General features: G+C 38.4%; 1 protein-coding gene across 1 annotated transcript in view; it reads right to left on the bottom strand.

Moving 5' to 3' along the window:
• RORB (RAR related orphan receptor B) overlaps positions 1-24,024 on the bottom strand; it is a gene marked incomplete at its 5' end in the record, with an annotated part of 70,133 nt that overhangs the window by 33,340 nt on the left and 12,769 nt on the right. Inside the window, one exon of the mRNA XM_044657372.1 lies at positions 19,575-19,976. Within this exon, the coding sequence (XP_044513307.1) occupies positions 19,575-19,976 (402 nt within the window). The remainder of the gene's footprint in view (positions 1-19,574; positions 19,977-24,024) is intronic.

The following is a 24,024-nucleotide window of genomic DNA, read 5'->3' as shown; positions in this document are numbered from 1 at the left end:
AGCAGTATTTAGTATATAAGTTTGAGTCTCAATCATCTGAAATCAGCATAGAAACAAAACTTTCCTTATGGGATACTATGATCATGGGTTTGGCTTAGAACTATGACATTCCAAACTTGGCCAGAAAACTTGATATTAAAGGAAATGTGGAAGCCAGAAGGAAACCTCTTGGCTCTTAATGCCAACCCCAGTAAAGCCTTCTGGGTACTTAAAACAAAAATTTGAAGATCATCTTTCCCATCTGAAGCAGAAGTTTCCTATTTTAATCTCTAGGATTGGATGATTTTCTTCACTCTAAGATTTTGAGTTTTGATTGAGTCCTGACATCAGAACTTCTTTTTTTACTATTCCATCTTGACTCCCCTTTACCTGTGTGGGAGATTCTGATTTTGAATCAGGATTCTTGACTAAGAAAAACTAGTTGCAGTTAGTTGTCTTTTTCTCCCCTTATTTCTTTTATTGTGGATTTCTAGTTATTCTTTGGTCTGTGTGTATATGTGTGTGTATGTCTGTAGAGTTTGTCAGCACAAAAAAGCAAGACTGATACTATGAAGAGTGACAAGGACGGGACAAAGATCATGGGCATCAATAGCATTTCCAGATTGATATATTTTCCAATAAGAACCTTAAAAAGGCAAAAAAAAATACTGAAAAAATAAGGTATTTGGAAAATGCTAAATAGCATTGCTCTTAGTTTATGCATTTAACATTTCTAGACTTGTATTGCTTTTAGATTTATACAATGCTTACAAAATATCCTTATTCTCAGATTTCTGATGACTTCCCTTTATACTTAAATAAATTGGGACTTACCCAGTACTTGATGTGTATTTTAATAAGAATGAGTTGCAATGTCATAGTTTATCATCTGTAAGTTGTGATAAATCCAAATAAATGACAGGTATTTAAAACACACATTCTAGGGGGCAGCTGGGTAGATTGGTGGATAGAGAGCCAGGCCTAGAGATAGGAGGTCCAGGCTTCAAATCTGGCCTCAGATACTTCCCAGCTGTGTGACCCTGGGCAAGTCACTTCATCCCCATTGTCTAGCTCTTACCATTCTTCTGCCTCAGAACCAATACTGAGTACTGATTCTAAGACAGAAAGTAAGGGTTAAAAAAAAACACAGCACACACACTGTCACACACACATACATAGACACACACAGAATATCTCAAAAGTTATAGTGTTGTTTTCAACTTAAAATTTTCAACTTAAAACCACATTAAGACTCTTGTGCTTTGATTCTGTGAAAACACAAGGTTCTTTTTTTTTTTTTCTGGAAAAAGTACTGAAAAGTCTGGAAAGTGTACTAGATTTGAAATGAGTTGGTATGGGGCCAAATCTGGCCCCCCAACATTTACTGACTAGCTGTGTGACTAGGGGAAGTCTTTTAATTTCTCTTAGCCTGTGTCTTCTTCTGTAAAATGGGGACAGTAATACTTGTATTACCTGCCTCAGGGTCAGTTGTGGTCAGAAAAGGGGTTAATATAATTCTGTATTTTTCTAACCTTTCACGTCTCTGTTGTTGTCTGCTTTTATCATTAAGGACTTAGCATGTGTGTAAATCATATGTGGCTGAATTTAAGTGGTGTTTGCTGTTTAAAACTACATGGCAATAACCAGTCTCTGTCCCTTTACCACTGCTTTCTAGAAGAGTACTGATGGATGTTTAGCTCTTCTTCCTGGGAGAACTTAAATTGATATTCAATTTAGAGAGAGTGGGTTATTACTAATGAATCAATCCATCAATGAACAAATAATTATTAAGTACCTACTATGTGCCAGGCACTAGGGATACAAAGACAAGAACAAAACCAACCCTGCCCTCAACCTTTCCAATGAGCTACTGTGGGAGACAAATGTATCCATATAAACACAAGATAGTTTTCTTGGGAAAGGCACTAGTAATTGGAGCATCAAGAAGGTCCTCATGAAGGAGGTAGCATTTGAACTGAGCTCTGAAGGAAATGAGGAATCCTAAGAGGTAGAGGAGAGTCGAGAGTGTGTCCTAGGCACGAGGGAAGGCACAGAAGCAGATCCAGGGACGCGTGTGAGGACTGGCGAGAAGTCCACTTTGGCTGGACCACAGAGGCCATGAAAGGGAACAATGTGTAATAAGTATGGAAAGATAGGTTGAGGCCAGTATACGCAAGTCTCTGTTGTTTGCTTTTATCATGGAGGACTCAGCATGTATGTAAATCATACGTGGCTGATAAATTAAGCTGTGTTTGCCGCTTAAAACTACGTGGCTATCATCAGATAATCAGCCGTGGAAAGAGGGACAAAGTTTAATGTCCTTTCTACACCAGGAGATTTCATTTTAGAGAGTGAAACTCTCTCGTCCAGGTTGGAAATGCACCCACCCATGTTTAGGATTCAAACTTTAACCTGCTACATTTCTCATTTGGGGGTGTTTGCCTCTGTTTAGGCAGCCTCGTGGTCTCCCACCTCTCAGAGCTCACCATATTGGTGCCAGATGAAGTGTAGACACCTGGTTGTCATTAGCTTACTGCAGTCAGATCTACCTCTTCAGTAGCAGGGATTATAGAAGTGTATCATGCCTAGCACCTAGCAAGGAATATTAATCTGGGCTCCACAGACCACTCTCCCACTTCCCCCAAGACTTTTATGAATCAGTTTCAGGGATCTGTGAACTTTCTTGGAAAGAGCACATCTTTATTGAAATAAGATTGTTTCCCTTCGTTACCTCATGTATTTTATTTATGCATTTAAAACATTTTTCTGAGAAGGACTTTCTACCAAAGAGGGAGAGGCACAACACAAGAAGGTTTGGCATCCCTGACTTCTACTCTCATCCTCAAAGCATTGCCACCAGACTGCTGACCCTAAAGGAACAGTAATAGAGCAAAGCCATAAGAGCAGCCAAATACAAAAGATGCACCATCATTTCCCTCGAGTTTTTGTTGAATGATCATGCTACACCTGAAATAGATATAAGGGTCCATAGTTAACAATGGGGGAGGCAGGAGAGTGTGGGAAGTATGCTTTGGCTCATAGGATCTGGTTCTGTTTGTTACAATTTCTGTGACTTTGGATAAATCACTTAACTTTTCTGGGTCTCAGTTTCCCCATCTGTAAAATTTTAGTTGGACTCTTCAGTCTCTGAGATTTCTTCTAACCCTCTATTTATTGTCTTATTTTCCCAAATCAAGAAACTGAAGTGGAAGGAGCCATAGCTTTCTCTTATTCTCCTTTCCTGTCTTTGCTCCTAGGTGAAGGTGAGCCAGCAGTCAGGCCACAGACTAGCAACCCCTAATGCCAAGCTGACCATGAGTCTCATGGGAGCACATTCTGACAACACATTTTTGTTGGCTGATTTGCAAAATGCATAAGCATCGAGGGGAGCTATTTCCTTGAACTAAGACTTTGCAGTCATGAGAAGGAGAGTAGAGTTCAAGAAGTGACAAAATGACAGGAGGGGAGGGAATAAGCATTTATTAATCTCCTACACCTACTGTGCTAAGTGCTTTACAAATATTATCTAGAAAACTGGTAGAGCATCATGGAGTTAGAGCCAGAGGGAGAATCTTTACTGATGTTTAGTTGTTTCAGTTGAGTCTGACTTTTTGTGATGCCATTTGGGGTTTTTCTTGACAAAGATCCTGGAGTGGTTTGGTTTTTTCTTCTCCTCTCTCATTTTATAGATGAGGTACTGAGGCAAACAGGGTGAAGTGACATGTCTAGGCTCTCACAGCTACTAAATGTCTGAAGTCAGATTTGAAATCAGGAAGATGAATCTTTCTGACTTCAGACCTGGCACTCTATCTACTGTGTTCCCTAGCTACCCTGAGAGAATCTTTAGAGCAATAAGGGCCAGGCATCGGGGGTTAAGTGCTTCATTTCATCCCAACATAGAATCTCTCTCTGTCTCTCTGTCTCTGTCTCTGTCTCTGTCTCTGTCTCTGTCTCTGTCTCTGTCTCTCTCTCTCTCTCTCTCTCTCTCTCTCTCTCTTTTTAAACTCCTAACCTTCCATCTTAGAATCAAGGCAGAAGATTAGCAAGGGTAGGCAATGAGGGTTCGGTGACTTGCCCAGGGCTACACAGCTAGGAAGTGTTTGAGGTCAGAACTGAACTCAGGATCTCTCATCTCTATGTCTGGCTCTCTATCCACTGAGGCACCCAGCTGTCTCCAAGCCCTAGGAGAATCTTAGAGATCATTTAATCCTGCCCTTCCCATAATTGTACTGCTGAGATAACTAAGTCTCAAGGTGGTAAAAAATAATAATAGCTCCTATTTATATTTCACATCAAGTTTGACACAACACACTGCATATGTGATATCATTTTGTCCTTACAACAAATCTATGAGTTAAGTGTTAACATTACTTTTAGTTTATAGGTGAAGAAACTGAGACTAATAGAAGTTAAGTGACTTGCCTAGGATCACACAGCTAGTATGTATCTAAGGAAAGATTTGATCTTAAGACTTTCCGACTGCAAACCTAAAGCTTTATCATGTGTAACTCAGGAAGCTCTCTCTCTGTCTCTGTCTCTGTCTCTGTCTCTGTTTCTCTGTCTCTGTTTCTGTCTCTGTCTCTCTCTGTCTCTGTCTCCCTCTCTTTCTCTCTGTCTCCCTTTGTCTGTCTCTCCCTTTCTGTTTCTCTCTTTCTCTCTCTGTCTCTCTGTCTCTGTCTCTGTCTCTGTCTCTCTCCCTCTGTTTCTCTCTCTGTCTCTCTCTCCCTCTCCCTCTCTCTGTCTCCCTTTCTCTTTCTCTCTTTCTCTCTGTCTCCCTTTCTCTGTCTCTGTCTCCATCTCTCTCTGTCTCCCTTTCTCTGTCTCTGTCTTCCTTTCTCTCTCTCTCTCTCTCTCTCTCTCTCTCACACACACACACACACACATATCATAACTACTGACATTTAAAGCCTGCAAAGCTTTTTACCGCATTTCCTAATCATCAAAAGCTATGGAGGTAGGAGAGGAAACAAATGCTCAAAGGGATTAAAGTCTCATAGCTAGGAAGAGTAAGAGGCCAGAGCCCAACCCAGGCATGTAGGTGACATAGTGGATACAGTGATGGACTTGGAGTCAGGAAGACCTGAATTCAAATCCTGATTCAGTTACTTACTAGCTGTATGACCCTGGACAAGTCACTTAACCTCCCCATGCCTGAGTTTCTCCATCTGTTAAATAAGGGGGTAAGACATCTGGGTCGTTAAGGTATTTTCCAGCTATGATCTTATGGCTCTTTATCCAGTACATTATGTTCTCTATGGCCCCTCCACTGAAAGTGGTTAAATAGCAAAAAAAAAAAAAATTCTGTCTGGGCCAGTCTTTTTCCTGCCATGCCACACTGCCCTCTCTCAATGCCTCTTGGGGCTGGAGGAACTGTCAAGGTTTTGCCTGAAAAAGAGTAGAAAAGGCAACAGTATACAAAGTCCTCTCCAGGGAGCAGCCACGTGAGAAGGTCTAGACACAAAAGATAGAAGTAAAAGAACAAAGGCTGTAGAAAATTTTTGGGCAATCACGTTCCCTTTGCTGCCTTTGGTGGCTTCGGGGGCTCCTTCATGCCCAGTTTGTGACAGACTCTTTAACTGCCCCTTCACTATAACTGCTGCATGCAGAAGCATCTCAGAACAAGACCTGGCCAGGATCCTGGGTTCTAAGGAGTAGGACCAGGAGGACTGTCGGTCACATCTCTCTAGAAGTGATGCTTAGGAGTTGCATTTACTATTCTCCTTTGATGAGTGGATGGAGTTGCTCTTTCTTAAAGATATGAAGAATGGAATCTGCTGGAAAGGACAATAACAGCTTCCTTCTAGCTCAAGAGATTGTGTGTGTGTGTGTGTGTGTATGTGTGTGTGTGTGTGTGTGTGTGTGTGTTTGTGTGTGTTTGTGTGTGTGTGCTGGAGGTGAAGACAGGGTAAATGGAAAAAGGAAATGGTAAAGGAAAAGGAAGAAGAGATTTTAATATTGATTGGAAAGGCTGCAAACTATTAGAGGCTCTTAAAATAGTTAATGACAACAAAAAGCTAAATAAAAAGATCTACTCTGAAATAGTGCATTTCTCTAACCATCAGCCTATGAAAACATTTTCTCCTTTGTAAAATGAGGGCGTTGGACTATACAACCCCTGCGATCCGTTTTGAATTTAATCAATGATCCAAATCCAACAAATAGGAGATTATGTATAATTATAGCTAGCATTCATGTAGTACTTTAAGATTTGTAAAATTCTTATGCACGTCATCTCATTTGATTGTCAGAACAATTCTGTGAGATAGATTCTATTATTCTCACCCTCATTTTACAGATGAGGAAACAGACTGAGGGAAGCTAAGAGACTTTGTCCAGGGTCACCTAGCTAGTAAGTATATAAGATTTGAAATAAGATTTTTTTTTGAATCAGCACCCTATCCATTGTGCCACCCAGCTACCTGGTAGATAATAGTCTCAACTTGGAGTAAGGATTCAAATGTGGATTCAAATCTCACCCCAGTTCTTACTAGCTGTGACTAGTAAGCTGAGCAGGCCACCCAATCTCTCTGAGCTTCAGTTTTTTCCTCTAGAAATTGGGAGAAATTATAGTTTCTACCACAAAAAGTTGTCATGAGGATCAAATGAGGTCCTGAGTATAAAGTTCTTTGTAAATCAGATTGCTATAGAAAGAAAATATACCTAGCTTCGGATAATAGTGGAATAATTTATTTCCAAATGAGTATATCTTAATCATTCCAGAAAGATAGTAGTTTTTTCTATCTTATCCAGAGGAAATGATTTTGAATCAGCAACCATTATACTTTAAGTTACGCAGTATCTTAAGTATAAATAAAATATGAAAGTTTGTAGTCTAGTTAAGGTATACTCATACTTCATGGTATGAGAGATAGAATTTATACCTTTACACTTTTAGTTATTTATTTGTTTTTGTATTCCTTTAGTAATTGTTTTATTTTTTCCCCACTTATATGTAAAAATGATTTTTGGCATTCATTCTAACTCTCCTGTGCCTGAAATGGTATGCAGTTTGATAGTGGTTGTACATGTGCTAGGATATAAAACATATTTCCATATTTGTTTTGTTATGGAAGAAGATGTATTAAAAATGAATAAAATAAAATGAAGAATGATCTGTTTTCATCTGTATTCAGATTCTATCAGTTCTTTTTCTGGAGGTGGGTAGCATTTTTCACCATTAAGTCTTTTAGAATTATCTTGGATCACTGTAAGTTGTATTGCTTAGAATAGCTAAACCACTCACAGATGGGGATATAACATATTCCTGTGGGGGTCTAGGCAAGTAGCTAGATGGCACATGGATAAAGCACTAGTCCTGAAGTTAATAAGACATGAGTTCAAGTCCAGTCTCAGAAAATGACTAGCTTTCTGATCCTGAGCAAGACACTTAACCTCTGTTTGCCTCAGTTCCTTCATCTGTAAAATGTAGATAATAATAGCATTCATCATCTAGAAATATCATGAAGACCAAATGAAATATTTATAAAGCACTTAACATAGTACCTGGCACTTAGCAAGCCATATTTAAATGTTAGCTGTTATTATTACACTTCTCAGAGCTCTCAAGCAACTTTCCAAGACTATACCCTACAGAGAAAATATTTGTCTGCTTTGATACTAGAAGTTCCTTACCAGAACTGCCCTATATTGATAATATCAAACTCAAATAGAAATGGGGCCTACAAAAAAAACCCTGTGAACTTCGTATTGACTTAGTTTAAAAGTTTAATGTTATCTATGATTTATTATATTTTTATTTTGTTAAATATTTCCCAAGTACATTTTAATTTGATTTGGGCCCACTCAGGAGTGTTGTGGGCTTTAGCAGCATGTTTGACACCTCCATTCTTCACCAATGAAATCATAGGTCTCTTCCCCCCCAATCAGAGCCATGGCTACCACCATCACCACCACTGCCACCATCACTACCACTACTGCCCACGGTAGTCTTTTTTTCTCCCTGTAATATTCTGATGTCAGCCTAAGAGCAATAAATAAAGAACTTTCTGATTAAATTTAGTTTGCCTGGTTAAAAAATTATACTAAAATCTGCCAATTTCTTAATTCTTTATATAAAAAGAGTTAAATCAGTTCGATTCCATAAAAAATAAATACACTAAGGGGAAAGGTGACAATCCTTTTTCTTTTTTTTTTTTTTAAATGGTAGTTATATGCAAAACCTGCCAATTTCTGAATTCCACGGATGAAAAGGGTTAAATCAGCTTATTCTCATAGGAAATAAATACACTGAGAGGAAAGGTGACAATTCTTTGTTTATAACTGCGAAGTTACAAAATGAGGACCAGCTTGCAGCTTCCAAAATAGCAAATGACCTTCTGCATTTCTGATTTCAACCGCTCAGCTGGCTTTTCTCACTAAAAGAGCTTATTTTAGAATTCACTGGCCCTTTTCTGCAAGTGGAGCTCTCCAAAGGCTAGAATGTCGGGAGCACATTCCTATTGAGACTATAGCCTCTCTGGAACCCCACATGCCAGCAGAGGCTGGAATGCTGAAGGTCTCTCTTAAAACCACCATTCTGCTTATTATTATCACGCCAGCCAGTGACCCAACTCTACCACAAGGAGAGAGAGTTGAGAATCAGAGATATACGTAGCATTAGGGAGTGATGCAACTGAACTCTGATTTCTTTTGTTTTACTTTTCTCCGGAGAAAAGATCCCAGTCTTTCCTCTTGGTGATTTGAACCACCCAGTTTTTTTTTTTTAACTTGAAGGTATACTTCCCAAAGCACTAATACTCAGCCTCAATTAACATGATTAATGAATTTTTAATTTGCCACTTACCCTTAGGATCTAGGAAGAGTAGCTGACTGCTCAGTTCAGCTTATACCCAAAGTGGAGTTCCTTTAGGGGAATGACTTTGAATTAATGCCAGAGTACCTCCAGAGATTTGCTCAGGGCTCATGCTAAGTATTGTCATTAGGTTTTCAGGATATCACAATCTACCTGAATCCAGGCTCTTAAGATTGTATCTACACAACACCAAAACAATCAGGTAATTGGTTAAAAAAAAATCCAGATGTTCATTTGACCTACCAGATACCAACCACTCACAACAAAAGAAAACAAAGCAAAAGAGCACTCCAACAGCTTGGCTGTCATCTTTTCCTATATTGAATGAACTAGCTTTCTTCAGACAAAGCCTGAGGGTTTTGGACACATCTGTATAATGGGGACAATAACAGCATCTATATTTCTGCCTTGCGGTGAGGATCATATGAGACAATAGTGGTAAAGCACCAAGCACAGTGCTTGGCACATAGTAAGTACTATATATATATGTGTGTGTGTGTGTGTGTGTGTGTGTGTGTGTGTGTGTGTGTGTGTATGTATATTTATGCATATATAAATAAATACATATAAAGGTTAGTTATTATTATCATCATCATTGCCACCATTTCTAAATCTTTTAAGATTTGCTGATTTTAAGGTGAAACATTTTAAGATGTTCAAATAAAAGCCAGAAATCTGCCAATCTTAAGTTAACTCAAGGGAACATAATCATAGGATGTTGGAATCAGAACTGAAATGGACCTTACAGGTAATTTCTAGACTAAACTCTCATTTTACACATGAGGAAATGGAGGCCCAGAGAACACAAATAATATACGAAATTTTTAGACCTATGGTCTCTATATTCCAGTGTCCAATTTTTGACAATCTCTATGGGGCATTTTGTGGGAGGTTCTGTCCTTTGTGATGCTAACCTCAAAAGCACAGACATAAATGGCACATAAACTCACAAGACCAAAATAAAGTTGTAAAAAACAAAAGGAAATTGTGATGAGTCACTTAAAAGCATGCGATTATATCCAAGATCTATCTTTGGGATCAGAATAGATATTTTGATATTGCTTTCTTAGATTTTCTTTTTTTTCCCCCAAGGACAATCTACTTCATTCCCTCTTTGGTTAAATCTGAGCACAACAGTGCTGCCTCCATTTGTGGCTGAGGAAGGCCACAAATTCTTGCTTCAAATCTCCTCCTCCTCCTCTCTTTCCTCCTCACACACATCTATGGCAATAGTCTTTCTCTTAGTTTAGGAAGGCTAGCTTCCTACTTGCAGGTAAGAAAATTGGGCCAAAAAAAGAATCATCTTATGGATGTGGAACCTGAGGCCAACAGGTGAAATGACTTGCCCTAAGTCACAAAGGTTGGTAATGACTGGACTGGTTAGGATTTGAACTCAGCTACTCAAAATTCAGATATTTGTACTCTTTCCATTGTGCTGTGCCTAATAACTGATCCCTTCGTATTGGGCACAGATATTGGTCAAAATGTACTTTGAGTTTTGTGGGAGAAAGCTATTCTATGAAGTTACACTATTTTTAGTATGATGATTTTTTAAAACCAAACAACAATAAGCATGCAATTCAATAGCGTTTGTGATAAAAAATAAAAGAGCACTTGAAAGACCAATATAAATAAAAATATAAAAGGGATAGATATAAATCAGCAAGTTTAGGAAAGCACATTTCTACAGTGTTTGGAAACCCAAAGTAAAAATAATTTTGGAATGGAGAATGAAACCGTGATATGGAATAGAAAGAAAAAAAATGAGCAATTCAAATGTTCAAAAGGATGACATGGAAAAGTAAAGAAAAACAGAAGCAGGACAAAACAAATTGGATATTTAAGTTGCTTTTTTTTTGTTATTTTAAAGTATGAAAGGTAGTTTTGGACCAAGACCATTTTGTTTTATGGCATATGTGTGGGTGTCCAAGCTTTGAAAAATTAGAGAACCCTTTTTTGAAAATACTTCAACAACAGCAACAAAAAGATGCTTTCTATAGGGAAAATGTTAGCATTTAAAACCAATTTTCAGAAGGAAATGCCTCTTTTCAAAACAATAAGAAAAGTTCAATACATTTGAATATGTTGTATTTGAACAATTTGAAGAAAAGGAAGGAAAAAAGTGATGTGGAAAAGGGAGCAAAAATAAAGAAAAAAAAGAGAAGAGAAAAAAGGTTTCTTGTTAACTTCTCTTGTGTCTGTCTTTGGGCAAGTCACTTAATTTCCTGCTGTCTTAGTTTCTCTGGGCCTGCTCAACAGCCTAGGGAAGGATTTAACTCGTAGGATATTTTATAAAGAACTTCTATATGAAGCTTAGCAAGTTCAGGTTGAGGGGCATCATGGGAATTTCTCTTTTTTTGATTCATGGGAGAGAGTTTCTGTAGAGTTACATGGAATGAGAACATAGCTTATGGTCTTAAAAACACAAGCAAAACCTTCCAATAAAGACAAGGGTCCCTTAAGGTTTTCTCTTATTCCAATAAAAACAACAAAACAAAACAAAAGGGGGAAAATCCTTTCCTCACCAAACCACACAAAGGGCAATTAGTGGACTTTGACTTTGGACACAAATGGTCAAAATCTAATTATGAGACTTGCCCATGGCCATCATTAATAATGATTTTTACTACTTGGATTTTGTTTGACATGTTGATTGACTGGTAATTTAAATAGAAGTCAATCCCCTTATGGAGAGTCATTCAGTGGGCTTCTGACATCCATTTCATGGGGCATTCTTTGGAGGCCATTTCTACATTTTCAAGTGGCGAAGTCAATTAATTAAAAATAACAACTTGATTACCTTCAATTATGTAAATATGCCCAGGTGATTAAAAAGAAAAACAAATGTGTTATCAGTATCTTGAGAATGGTCTTGAGCTAATAGAGCTAAACTTAGAGATCATCTAGTCTTGGGTTCTTAATGGGGGTGGGGGGTTCTGTGAATTTTTAAATAAATATGTTGATAACTGCATTTCAATAGAATTGGTTTCCTTATAGTTTCTATGTATTTTATTTTTTACATTTAAAAACATTTTTCTGAGAAGGGGTCCATAGGCTTTACCGGACATGGATCCCATGGTTAAGAATCACTGCCCAGTTTAATCTACTTTTTGGACAGGGGAATGAATTTCCCTTATTCCTTCCCCCCCAAATAATTGAGGACTAAATAGTGGTTCCCCAAATAGATCTTTAGTTAGAATACAGATTTAAACAATAGCAACTCTCCTCACCATAGACATTTTATTGCCTTATTAAAAGCAGACATATAAATAAGCGTGAGCAGTCTAAATGGAGACAACCTATGCAAAATGTTTTGTAATACAGCTGGGTAGTACAATGTAGAGCGGGCAGAACCTGGAGTCAGGAAAACTTCAGATCAAACCTAGCCTCAGACATTTACTATCTGTGTGACCCTGGGTAAGTCATTTAACCTCATCTGTTTTCTTATCTGTAAAATGGGGATAATAAGAGTGATGACCTCCCAGGGTTGCCATGAGGATAAAATGAAGTGATCTTTGGAAAGCATTTTGCAAACCATGAAGCATCATATGGATGCTACCAATGACTATCAATAAAGCATAAATGTTTTGCAATGATAATTATGATGATGACTACTGATCTTTATATCACAATCTAGCAGTTGCAAAATACTTACAAATTTTGTCTTATTTAAAAGGCTTTTGTCATCCTGATTTGCTACGCAGGGAAATTGAGACTCAGAGATTTGCCTTTGCTAGTAAACCACAGCTAGTAAGCATCAATCAGGATTTATTCTTTGCAAGTTTAGCATTCCATCCACTATGCATAGAAGGGAGCTATCATACTTTTGTTCATTTTTCTTGCACGGATGTGTCAATATTGAATTGCTAGGGAGCATTGGGTGTCAATCTATTCGCTACAAATTATGGTGCTAATTGACCTCAGAGTGGCAAGGGTCTTCATGTGGACCAGTTAGTGCTCCTGTTTTGAAATCTGTCATGAATGGAAAATCATTTTTTAAGCACTTACTATGTGCCAAGCACTGTGCCAAGTAGCGGAGGCACAGAAACAAAAATGAAGGTTGTCCCTGACCTCAAGGAGCTTATATTTGACTGAAGGAGACAATATCTATGGGGAAGTGGCACTTAGTGAATAGGTTCCCGTAATTCCATCCACACTACTACAAAAACAATTCAAAGCCTTCACCCTATTGGTGGCGGGTCACTAATGTGATTTCATGAATGGAGGAGCTATTATGATAGTGTAAGTGCTGTGGGATGCCTGAAAATTATTAAATGCCTAGGATCTGACATCTTTAAGGTCTGGCCTAATTTCCCTGGCTATTGAAAGTGGGAGCTGCCTGGTGGGAGCTGTTTCTGTAGTCACCACATATTCATCACTCCCCTGCTTCATCTTAGTTAGCTACAGGCAGAAACTGATGAAATTTCCTTTTCTTCTCCCTTGATGCAAAATCTTTCATATCTAACAGGACTGTTTTTTTTTCCAGTTGAGTGTATAAAAGGAGAATTTGGATCTGCAAGGGGCCCCTAATAATTTCTTTATGTTTTCATTGATAAGTGTTTAATGTCTCCTCAGGTAGACTTTGAATTTGGGGTCAAAAATCAATTTGATCTTCTGTCTCCAGGGGAACTTCACTTGAAGCAGATCAATTTTACACAATTTCTGCCCGAAATAATAAAAAAAGATTCTGTAGAAGATTTGTTTAATCTAGTAAATCCCAGGGCATGGGGGAAGCTCATTATCTCATTTAATACTATTTGAAATGTGTTATGGACATACATATATACATATATACACATGCACAAATATATGTGTACACACATATATTCATATATATATTATTTCTTATAAGAAATTGCTAGGCTTGCCTTTTTATTGTAATAGTAGCACTTTTTCCGTTGCTGTTTCTCAAACAAGACACTCCCAACTCAGGACATTTTCTCTAGCTTTCTCCCATGACTAGAACGATCTCTGGACTCATCTTTTCTTCTTGGGTTCCTCACCTAAAACCCCACCTTCTAGAGGAAGCCTTTCCTGATCTCCATCTATTGTTTATTAACAATTTATTCTGAATATAGCTTATTTGTACATAGTTGTTTTCCTGTTGACTCTCACATTAGATTATAAACTTCTTAGCAGCTCCTTAAGGCTGTCTTTCTCACTTATTTGTATCCCTCAGATTTAGCACAGTGCCTGGCATGTAGTAGGTGCTTAATAAATGCTTGTTGACTTGACTAAATACCACCAGCTGAGAGTATTGAGACTGATGATGAAGAGGCTTTTGTTAGAAATGCCTGGGGTTTATGCTAGCCCCCTTAGAGTGAATTCTTTCATAAGATAGCTTCCCTTCAGGGTACAATACAACAAAGGAAGTTGAATTGTCCTCTTCCCTAGCTAGCAGAGAGACCATTCTCCAATTTATTATCCCCTGAAAAGACCTTTGGCAGATCCCACTCAATTTTGAGCCCTGTTCCCTTCTTTACTATGAGCTAGTAGGGTACAAAGGAAGCACATAAAAGAAAAGCAGGCCTTTTTTAAGTGCACAATTTTTTTGAATGCATAATTTGCTTGATGGATATTTTTCAATAGTTATGAAGTATGTATTAATTAATAAAAGCAAATGTCACTGATTGGTTATCTTAAACTGGATAGGACTTAGAATTCTAAGGAAAGGGGATTTTCAACATGTTTTAAGATGTGTGTGTTTTTGAAAGATGAAAAGGCAGAGTAATAACATCTTTGAATTTCCTTTATCCTTTACAGACAAAAGTAGTGCATTATTGGAAACAAATCATCTGTTGGCCAAGATCATCCCTGTTGCAATCTCTTATAACTATAAATACTCAGTCTTCAGGGTAGGGCTTTAAAAAAGAAACGAGATTTATTTGTATTTTTAAATGGTCAAAACTCTGAGCTCAATAAACATAAAAAGACATAGAGGAAACGTAATGCGATAGCTTTGCAATCAGAGGATTTGGGCTTGAATCTCATCTCTTATGATTACTTCCTGTGTGGGCTTGGGCAAGTTAGTTAACATTCCTGGGCTTCAGTTTTAAACTTAGAAAATGAAAGGGTTAGACTAGAGGCCTCTGAAGTCCTTTCCATGTATAGACTAATAATAGCTCTACAGTATTTTAAAAGTAAGAGGGTATAAATATTATTAAAAGAGTAAACTTTATTAGCTGACATCTGTAAAAGAGACTTAGGGATAGAATACCCAGAATTGGGCTGTGTTTGTTGGAACAAACCATCAAAGTTAATCAGCCAACTTGACCTTTTTGTTCTACTGAATCATCTGGCAGTTTAATGAATTTACTTGGTTACTGTGAAGTCTCGTAGATGGAGTCTGCTTTTGTACAGGATGAAATGCCTTCATTCTGAGACATTATCCATCCTTTAGAACCATAAGTCACTGAGACGGCCACACTTCTGTCTGGGCACAGGGGGTACTCTCTCTATTTTCCTGGTGCCTCTCTTCTCTACTGTCTCCTAAGCTTTAAGAAGTCTCCCATTCCCCCATGCCTCACCTGTCTGTAAAGGCTCTTCCTTTTTTTTAAAGCCCAGTTTGGATGCCAACTCTTCCAGGAGGCCTTCTATGACCTCTCTCTTTCCCTTCTTCAACCTACAGTTGAAATCGATCTCTCCCTCCTCAGGTTTCTCATTGCACTTTCTCTGAACTTCTCCTTTGCACTTATCTCATTCTACCTTGTAGCTTAGCTATTTATTAGCTGTCTTTCATCTCTTTAGATATACAGTCCTTCAGTGCAGAACTTGGGGCATAGGAGCCTTTATCTCTCCAGTACCTAGGCACAGAACCTCATAGGTGACAGGCACTCATAAACTTTATAGCATTGAATTTGAGAACAGAGATGAAATGTTTGCTCTCTTTTTTCTTTTCTTTTCTTTTTTAGTTAACAGACATTTCTCTAGTGTATTGCAATTTTAGCATCACTTTCCACCCTTTGAGTTAGGATATGTCCATTTTACAGAAAAGGAAGCTGAGTTTTAGAGTGATTCAGCAGTTTTGCCTATCATTACTGTGGCAGAGGTGAGATTCAAACCCAAGGTCATCTTTTTTTAAGGCCAAGTGCCTTTCCTACCATACCATACTGTTTATGAGTGTTTTTCCCTCTCCTAGCTATCTTCTATTCTCTAATTCAACCACAGGCAGTCTCTATACTTTTCCTGTATATGCATCACACCCAATATGTCAGCTCAATTTCACATTTTAAGTAAGCTCAGTTGACAGCTCCAGGATAAGTGGTATTTTGTAGACCTTGTTTGCCCTTCTTAATTCTATCCCTCCTCTGAGTCAATACTACAAGTCACTAGGTTACAATTTCTGAAAGGATTAGTTTTTTAAGATGTTTGGATGTTGCCACATCACTACTTTCATTTATTACCACAAATAAATCTCTCTGGGAGGTGTGCAAGATACTATTGTTCACTCCCTAGGCACATCTTTTAGAAAGATGCCTGGTCTTCTGAGAATTCTATATTCTCAGCCGTATTCTTCAGTACTTGCCTAACGTTCCTTATAACCTAGATAATTGACATTGGGACTACTTTAGACTTTCTAGTAAAGCTGGGTTTGGGGCTTTTAAAAGAAATGTTGTTATTATTTGTTTTAAAACTGACAGGCTCTTCTCTGAGGGGATTGATCAGAAAACTAGTAAAAAGCAACACCGTGGATATATTTTCAAATTGACTAAATATGAAAGCAATGACCTGCTCTAATCTTCTCTTGTTTCCAGCCCTAGAGCCCAGAGGAAACAAAGCAGACCTTTTGAAGATCAAAAAAATTTGATGAGGAAGAAACTTCGGTTATAATCTGGCATGGAATAATGATACAATGAAAGACACTATAGTATAATATAGAATTAATATGGTCAGATCATGGCTTAATTCTATACTTTTAAAATGCTCGTTTAATTTTCTTTTGACATTCAGACAAAATGTATGTAGATCCACTAACAGCCAGTCCCATCATATTAGAATGGGCTGACATGTAACTGGAATATAAGACCTGTGCACCTTGGAGAGCGCCACGGGGCACTCAGTGCAGTAAACCTGGAGGGGAGGAAGAATGTGGAATGAGAAAGTCCGAATGTTCCCATTAAGGGACTTAAAAATATATATATATATAATGCCAGAATTTATACCAAACTAGGAAGATTGTTACAGATTCATTTCCTTTCCCTTGACAGGATTAGTAAAGTCTGAGCCTCTCAGAGGCTAGTGGGCACAAGCATGTTTGATCAGACAGGAGTTGGTGTGTCCACTAGATGGCGATGCAGTTCTACAGAAATTGAACAGAAGGGACCAGTTGCAAAGAGGGGCACTGGGATGGGTGGGCGAGTGGAGGCACACTGAGCTTGTGAGAGGTCAGGGGGCAGTTTAATAGCCCCATTTGCTCCTCTGATAAGAAAAAAACTTTGAATTTTATCCCTGATGAGGAAAGCTTTAAAGGCTCCGTATGCCTTTAAATAAATCGGTTAAAAAGCTGGTTTCATTTTGATTGCTAGTCTGTGATAGAAATCCAGGGTGCTACTAGCACTGAGAAACAGTGAATCCTGTGGTCCCTGATATCTTGGGAGAATTTTCTCTTTGAGAAAAGAAGGCCAGAGAGGAGGCTACACACACACACACACACACACACACACACACACACACACACACACTTCTTTAAATAGCATCGTAACACATTTTCCAAATAACTCAATCTAATCATTAGCTATTAAATAAAAATGAAAGAAAACCTCTACTTTTTCTTTCCCTGTCAGGGAAAGAATGATTGATATGATCTACCAGGAAGGGTTCCAAAAATCCAATACAAGAGGCATTTAAAAAATACCTGCTCTGAGTAATAAACTAGGTGCTGAGATAAAATGCAGAGACAAAACGCTGTTCCATATGCCTTCGGAAGGGACCAAAGTTTTAACAGGTTCCCTTCTAAATAGTTTCATAGTTGTGAATATTAATGAAAGTTTGAACCTTCTATTTTTTAATATACTGAAACATACTGGGTCGCTGTAAGAGGGAATTAAATACTTACATTTTATATTTATATACCTCTTCTTCCCTAGCCAGATGGCTGGAGAGGGCAGGGAGAAGGGGGGAGGATACATACGACACACCAGTCAGTAACAGGTCACCGCCACAAGGACCAAGTGGTTGTGTGTGTGCGAGTGCACATACACTGAAAGATCTGGGAGAGGAACCAAGTGTTTAGAGCCTATGGAACTGAAACTGTGCTCAGACTTCCCCTGGAGTCCTATTTATAGGACTAGCCCTAGGCAGAAGCAGAGTAGGTGGTAGCCTACATGTTGTGATTTGAGGGCCCTAAAAGGTTTCCAGTGACCAAAAATATCTCTCTCTCAAGCTGTCCATGGTGCCTGAAATTCCCATATGAACCATACCTTTGGAGTAAAGTGCGAAAGAGACCACTGGAGAAATCAAATCCTTCTCTAGAGGGGGGTCACATATTAAACAACAATCTTTCATTGAAGTTTTAGTTTGTTACTTTATAAGGTTAGTTAGTCCGTTACCTGGCAGGGTCCTGATGAAATGGAACAAAGAATAGTTCATTTTAATGTGGAGAAAATGGTGGTCATTGAAATGGGGATCAGGAAATTCAGAAATTGGGGCCTGGGGAACCACAATAGGGAGAGGGTCGTCTTGGCTGTGAGAAAGAGTATTAAAACTGAGGGGAAAGAAGGAAAGAAAAACTCTTCATCTACTCACATTGTGACCTATTATAGGATACACCTGAATAAGTCCTTTCTGACAGTTTCTAATTTCTGCCATTATTATTATTTTTTAATTGAAAATCTTTATTTAATTAATTTAGAATTGCTGTTATGATCCATGGCTTTCTAAAAATGACCTAAATTGTAATAGCTATCATTTATATAACCCTATATGCTAGGCACTTTGTAAACTGAGGTAAACAGAAATGATTTTCTCTGGGCTGTACATCTAGCAAATGTTTAAAGCTGGATTTGAACTCAAGCCTTCTTGAGTCTGGTGCAGGAGCTACTCGTCTCCTTATCCACCTAAACAATTGCCAGTAACTCAGAATAAAACTACGTCAACTATAAAACTATGTTTTAATTTTTTTAAAAGCCTTCCTAGCACAAAATATTGAATGACTGTAATGTTAGATGTGTAAAGGACCAGCGAGGTCATTTAGTGCAAACTCATTTAATGGAGAATACGGAGGCCTGCATAGGTTAAGTTACTTGCCCAAGGCTGCAGGACTGAGAAAAGACCCCAAGTCTCCATTACTCTTTGCATGATACTAGCTACCTCTAGCATTACTTAGATACGTCACTGTGAACTTCCAGTGAGGAGAGGGTAGGCATCTTCAAGGTAAGCAAGGTTTTATTTTTGTCTTTGTATTCCCAGCATCTAGCACAGTGTCTGACATACAAGGAGGAGCTTAATAAACCCTTTTGTTGAATTTCTTTGATTGGCAGACATCCTCTCATTATACATACCTCATTTATCCTCCAAAGGGTCACACCACTGTAACAGAAACGCAGCCCTCTTCATTGAGAGCATTTCCCCATTTTTTTTCTTCCCTTGATTTAAATAATCATTTTTGGGGCCAGGGTTCGGGAAGGGAAGAGCAAAGAGATTCACTGGAACAAGAGTGGAAGCCCCTGCTCGATTTTTATGTATTCTAAATCTGATTTAGGGAAGTGGTCCCATTGGAAGAGACTGACACCCCTTTTAGACTGAATTGCTAAGAAGTGTTTGAAAAGATGAACAATTCACTTACCTATTTCAGTCATGGTTATCCCTGGTGCTAACTGCCCATTGTTGAAAGAGCTATAGGTAAACAAGTTGGGTACAGAAGTGAGGTCATAGATAGGTTCTTGCTTTATCTGTTTGATTCCAGTCATGTCCAGTCCTGACTGATCTGGGGACGGCTGGCCCGAATCCACGTTATAATAACCCTCGGACTTTGGCAGGTCAATGACGTGCCCGTTGGAGTAGGTGCCTCCTGTCTCGTTATTCAGGTTGTTCAGGCCATTGCTGATGCTGCTGCTGTAGACCCTGGCAAGGGCCTCTGCCTCCCCGTTCTGCTGCTGCCTCTGTTCCTGAAGCCGTTGCTGATGCTTCTGTACTTCTGCGTACAGGCTGTCCCTCTGCTTCTTGGACATCCTCCCGAATTTGACAGCTGAGTTGGGGGGAAAAGCAGAAAACAAGATACAATGTTTTCTTTTTCTAGTGACTGTTCCTCATACGTGACATTTCATCTCCCCTCTGTGTGCCTTGGCCTGAGATGTCCTTCCTTTATCCCTTTGCCTTGTAGCCTCATTCAAGGCTCAGTTCAAGGGCCACTTCCTACCATAGGCTTATCCTGATGCCCCAAGTTACTAGTGTGTCCTTCCCAAATTAGGCTCTCTCGCCCTCTCTCGATTTCTCCCTCTCTCCCTTTCCCTCTTTCTCTCCCCCCTTTCTCTTTCCACATCCCACATTTATTTAATTGAATATATTTGTTTCCTCCCAATAGAATTGAACTCCCCTTAAGAATCAGGTGTATTTAATTTTTGTCTTTGCACCCCTACTATTTAGCCCAATGCCTAGCATGTAATAAATGCTTGTTGAGCTGTTAGTCCTAGCATCCTAAGTGACTGGCAGCAGCTATTACTTCAGAACACAAGGTTTCCCACTACAAATAAATGCACCAACTTCTCAGTTGCTTTGGTCAAGAATTGGGGTATATCTTTATTAGAAAACAACTTTGGGTCACAATGATAGATTGACAGAATGCCTAATGCTGTCCTGTAGAGAAGGAGATAGATTCTTTTTTTTTTTAAATTAAAAAACCCTTATTTTCTGTCTTAGTATCAGTTTTGTGTATTGGTTCCAAGGCAGAAAAGTGGTAAGGGGTGGGCAGTGGGGTGGTTAAGTGACTTGCCCAGGGCCACATAGCTAACAAGTATGAGTTCAGATTTGAACCCAGGACCTTCCATCTCTAGGCCTGGTTTTTAATCCACTGAGCTACCTAGCTGTCCTCAGAAGGAACTCTATCTTAAAAGATAAGAAAGGAGGAAATAAAAATCATAGATGTGTACATTTCTGGTCTCCATTAGCTCTCTGGATATATTTATTTCTCTCTTTTGACTTAAGAGAAAAAATATCCAGTGACTAAATTCCTGAAAGACACAGCCAACTAGAATGAATTATTCACTTTCCTCAAATCTTGACTATATACCATATAATCACTAAAATTTATCGGATAGTTTGTGGGTGTGTAAACCCCAGGGCCTTATCATTGACACTTTTCAGAGTTTTCCCATCTCCGTATGTTTCTTCACCCTTCTTATCCCCTACCCTTCCCCAAATCCCCTAAATCCAACATAAACCATTGAATAGTTAAGATTCAGGGACTTTGTATATTTTGTAGGCATTCCAAACATATAGCATGATCTATCTCCTTATCTCTCTGTCATCTATCTATCTGTCTGTCTGTCTATCTGTCTATCTATCTATCTTGTCTTTAGGTTTCTCTAGCAGACAGAGGAAAAATAAGTTAATTGAATTGATTTGTCCTGAAATCTCATTCAGTGCTGGAAGAGACCACAGAAGTTATTCTAGACTGAGAGACATCCCTCGGGGTAGTGGTAGGAGCACTAGAATTAAGTTGCCCTCCGTTTGACTTTTGCTTCAGACACACAGCTCCCTATATGACCCTGGGTAGGCCGCTTAATTTATCTGGACCTTAATTTCCTCTCCTGTAAAATGAGAATGAGAGGTAGATTGGACGATCCTGAGATCCTTTCTGGTTCTAAGTTGTTTTTTTTTTTTAATACTATGATAAAACCACACCTGAACAGGAAACACATTCAGTATCCACCAAATACATGCATAGGAAATCTTTCTTCTTTTTTTTTTTCTCTTTGTCCTCTCTATCACATTCTTTAAGCAGTATCTCTAGCCATTCCAATAAGAAAGGAGGAAGAAGATCAGGAAGTAGTCATGGGCTAAGCAATGAAAGTTTATTCTTCTTTGAATATCTTCTTAATATGTTTTTGGAATTCAGCCTTTTAGGCTATTACTGATTATGAAATTTTTTTTCTTATACATGTCTGCTCCCTCAGACTTTATGAGGTACTTGAGATCAGAGAATCATGCATTTTTCATCTTACTACAAACTTAAAATGCCTACCAATATCTTGGACATTAATTAATATTTAGTTTCAAATAAGAATAGGGTCGAAAATGATGATATTAATGATAGTGCAGAGGCTCTCCATTGAGCAATATTTTTTGACAATGTCTTCCTTCTTCCCCTTTTCCACACTCCCAACCTTCGCTTCACCAGGATGTTGAACTATTAGTGTGGAGTGTAGGTTATCATGGACTGCTTTGTTCTTAGAACAAAAATAGCCATGCTTCCTTATTGTCACATTCAAGAACCTTACAATTGAACTTCCAACAAACTATGTTGTCCCAAAGTAGAATGGGCTGCTTTAAGTTTCCAGTACTAGAAGGTCTCCTAAGTGGAAGCTGAATGATTTCTTGTAAGAGATATTATAGAAGGGAATATTTTTGTTTAGGTAAGGGTTGAATTTGATGGTCTCTGAAAAGTAAGAGGTCTTGGGTTGGAATTCTGCATATAGTCACTTACTTATGCTGGAATCTTATATAATTCTATTTATCTTTCTGGGCCTCAACTTTATTATCCACGAATTGAAGGGGTTGGAGTAGACGGCATTCTGTGGTTTCTTCTAGCTCTAAATTGATAAACTTATGAGACATTCTAAATTAGAGTAAGAATTTCAGAGTAGGTGAATCTGGGAAGCTAGTAGTTTGTTACCAGTGACGATATCAGAAAAGGAGGTTGCTTGGTCATGGAGTGAAAATCAGAGATAACACTGGAATTCTGCATTGATACCTGGGAAGTATTAAAAGAGCTAGAGAGAAGCTCCCAGTTTCTTAGGTAAGTTGTCTTTTGCTGAAGTGAGAAAAGAATGAGATTTGGGGCTGAAAGATCTAGATTTGGACTCCCTCACCTTTCCAGTTGTGATATCTTAGGCAACTTAAGTTTTCTGGACCTCCATTTCATCAACTATAAAAAACTTAACTGCAAAAAACTCAATAGCATCTCAGTTCCTTCTAGTTCTAAATCTATGATCCTATAAATTTATATTTATAGAGCACCCTAAGAGTTACAAAGCAGTTGGAACAATCATATGATATATTCAGAGCAAATATTATGGTCCATTCTTACCCAGGAGGAATGGGATGATTTGCCCAAATTTATGCAGCTAATAACTGACAGAGTCAGAATTTGAGTTATGGAAGGGCATTGATGATGATTGCCCATTATGAGAAAATGTGGCTTTGCTTTAGTCTACACTACTGAAGAGAATGCCTTTACTTGTGGCTTTGCAAGTAATCTGTTCAAGCACTGACATAGAACCTGGGTTCAGAAGTTTTCTGCTCTCTTTGTTCCCAGAAAACCAATCATAGAATATTAGAATTAGAAGAAATCTTATGTATATAGGTAATCTAATCTAATTCCCTTCACTTGATGGAGGAGGGGACTAAAGTCCAGCAGCTTACTTCAGAGACTTGCTTAAAGTCACATAACTAGAAGGTGTTTGAGTATCCTTAAGTGCTTGGCTCACAGTAATTCACAAATGTTCATTTATTGACTTCTGGTCTAAATCTCTTTCTACTTTATTATGTTATATATTTGTTTTAAAAAAAGTTCTCAAAAGGCTGAGACATTCACACATACTTTTAGAAAGGCACTACCTTCTCTTTTTAGTGGGCCCAGGAATGTATATCAGTTGAAATAAAATACTATCAGAAGTTCAGTTTAAAGTCATCTCTTGGCTATTTGGAATTAGAAGTCTTTATCCTGAAAAGTAACAGGGTATGGGGGTAGAGGAACTGGCCTTGGAGCCAGGGAAGATTTGGGCTCAAGTCTTGCCTCTTACATATGATGGCTATGTAATCCCTGACAAGTCACTTGATTTCTCAGTATTTTAGGAAATTTTAAGGTCATTAATTACAGAAATGGAAAGTGAGTGAATTTCCTTATCTGGAAGTTCCCTGTACCATTGAAATCATAGGTCTAGTCTCTGTCTCTATCTTCATTTGCTTCAAGTAGAGTACAAATGCTAGGGTTTTCTCTTTGTCTAGTTCTCTTCCTTCCTTCCTTCCTTCCTTCCTTCCTTCCTTCCTTCCTTCCTTCCTTCCTTCCTTCCTTC

This window comes from Gracilinanus agilis, chromosome 1 (assembly GCF_016433145.1).
Source record: "Gracilinanus agilis isolate LMUSP501 chromosome 1, AgileGrace, whole genome shotgun sequence".
Classification (NCBI taxonomy): domain Eukaryota; kingdom Metazoa; phylum Chordata; class Mammalia; order Didelphimorphia; family Didelphidae; genus Gracilinanus; species Gracilinanus agilis.
Note: the sequence above shows the minus strand (reverse complement) of the source record. Positions and strands in the feature narration are given on the sequence as shown.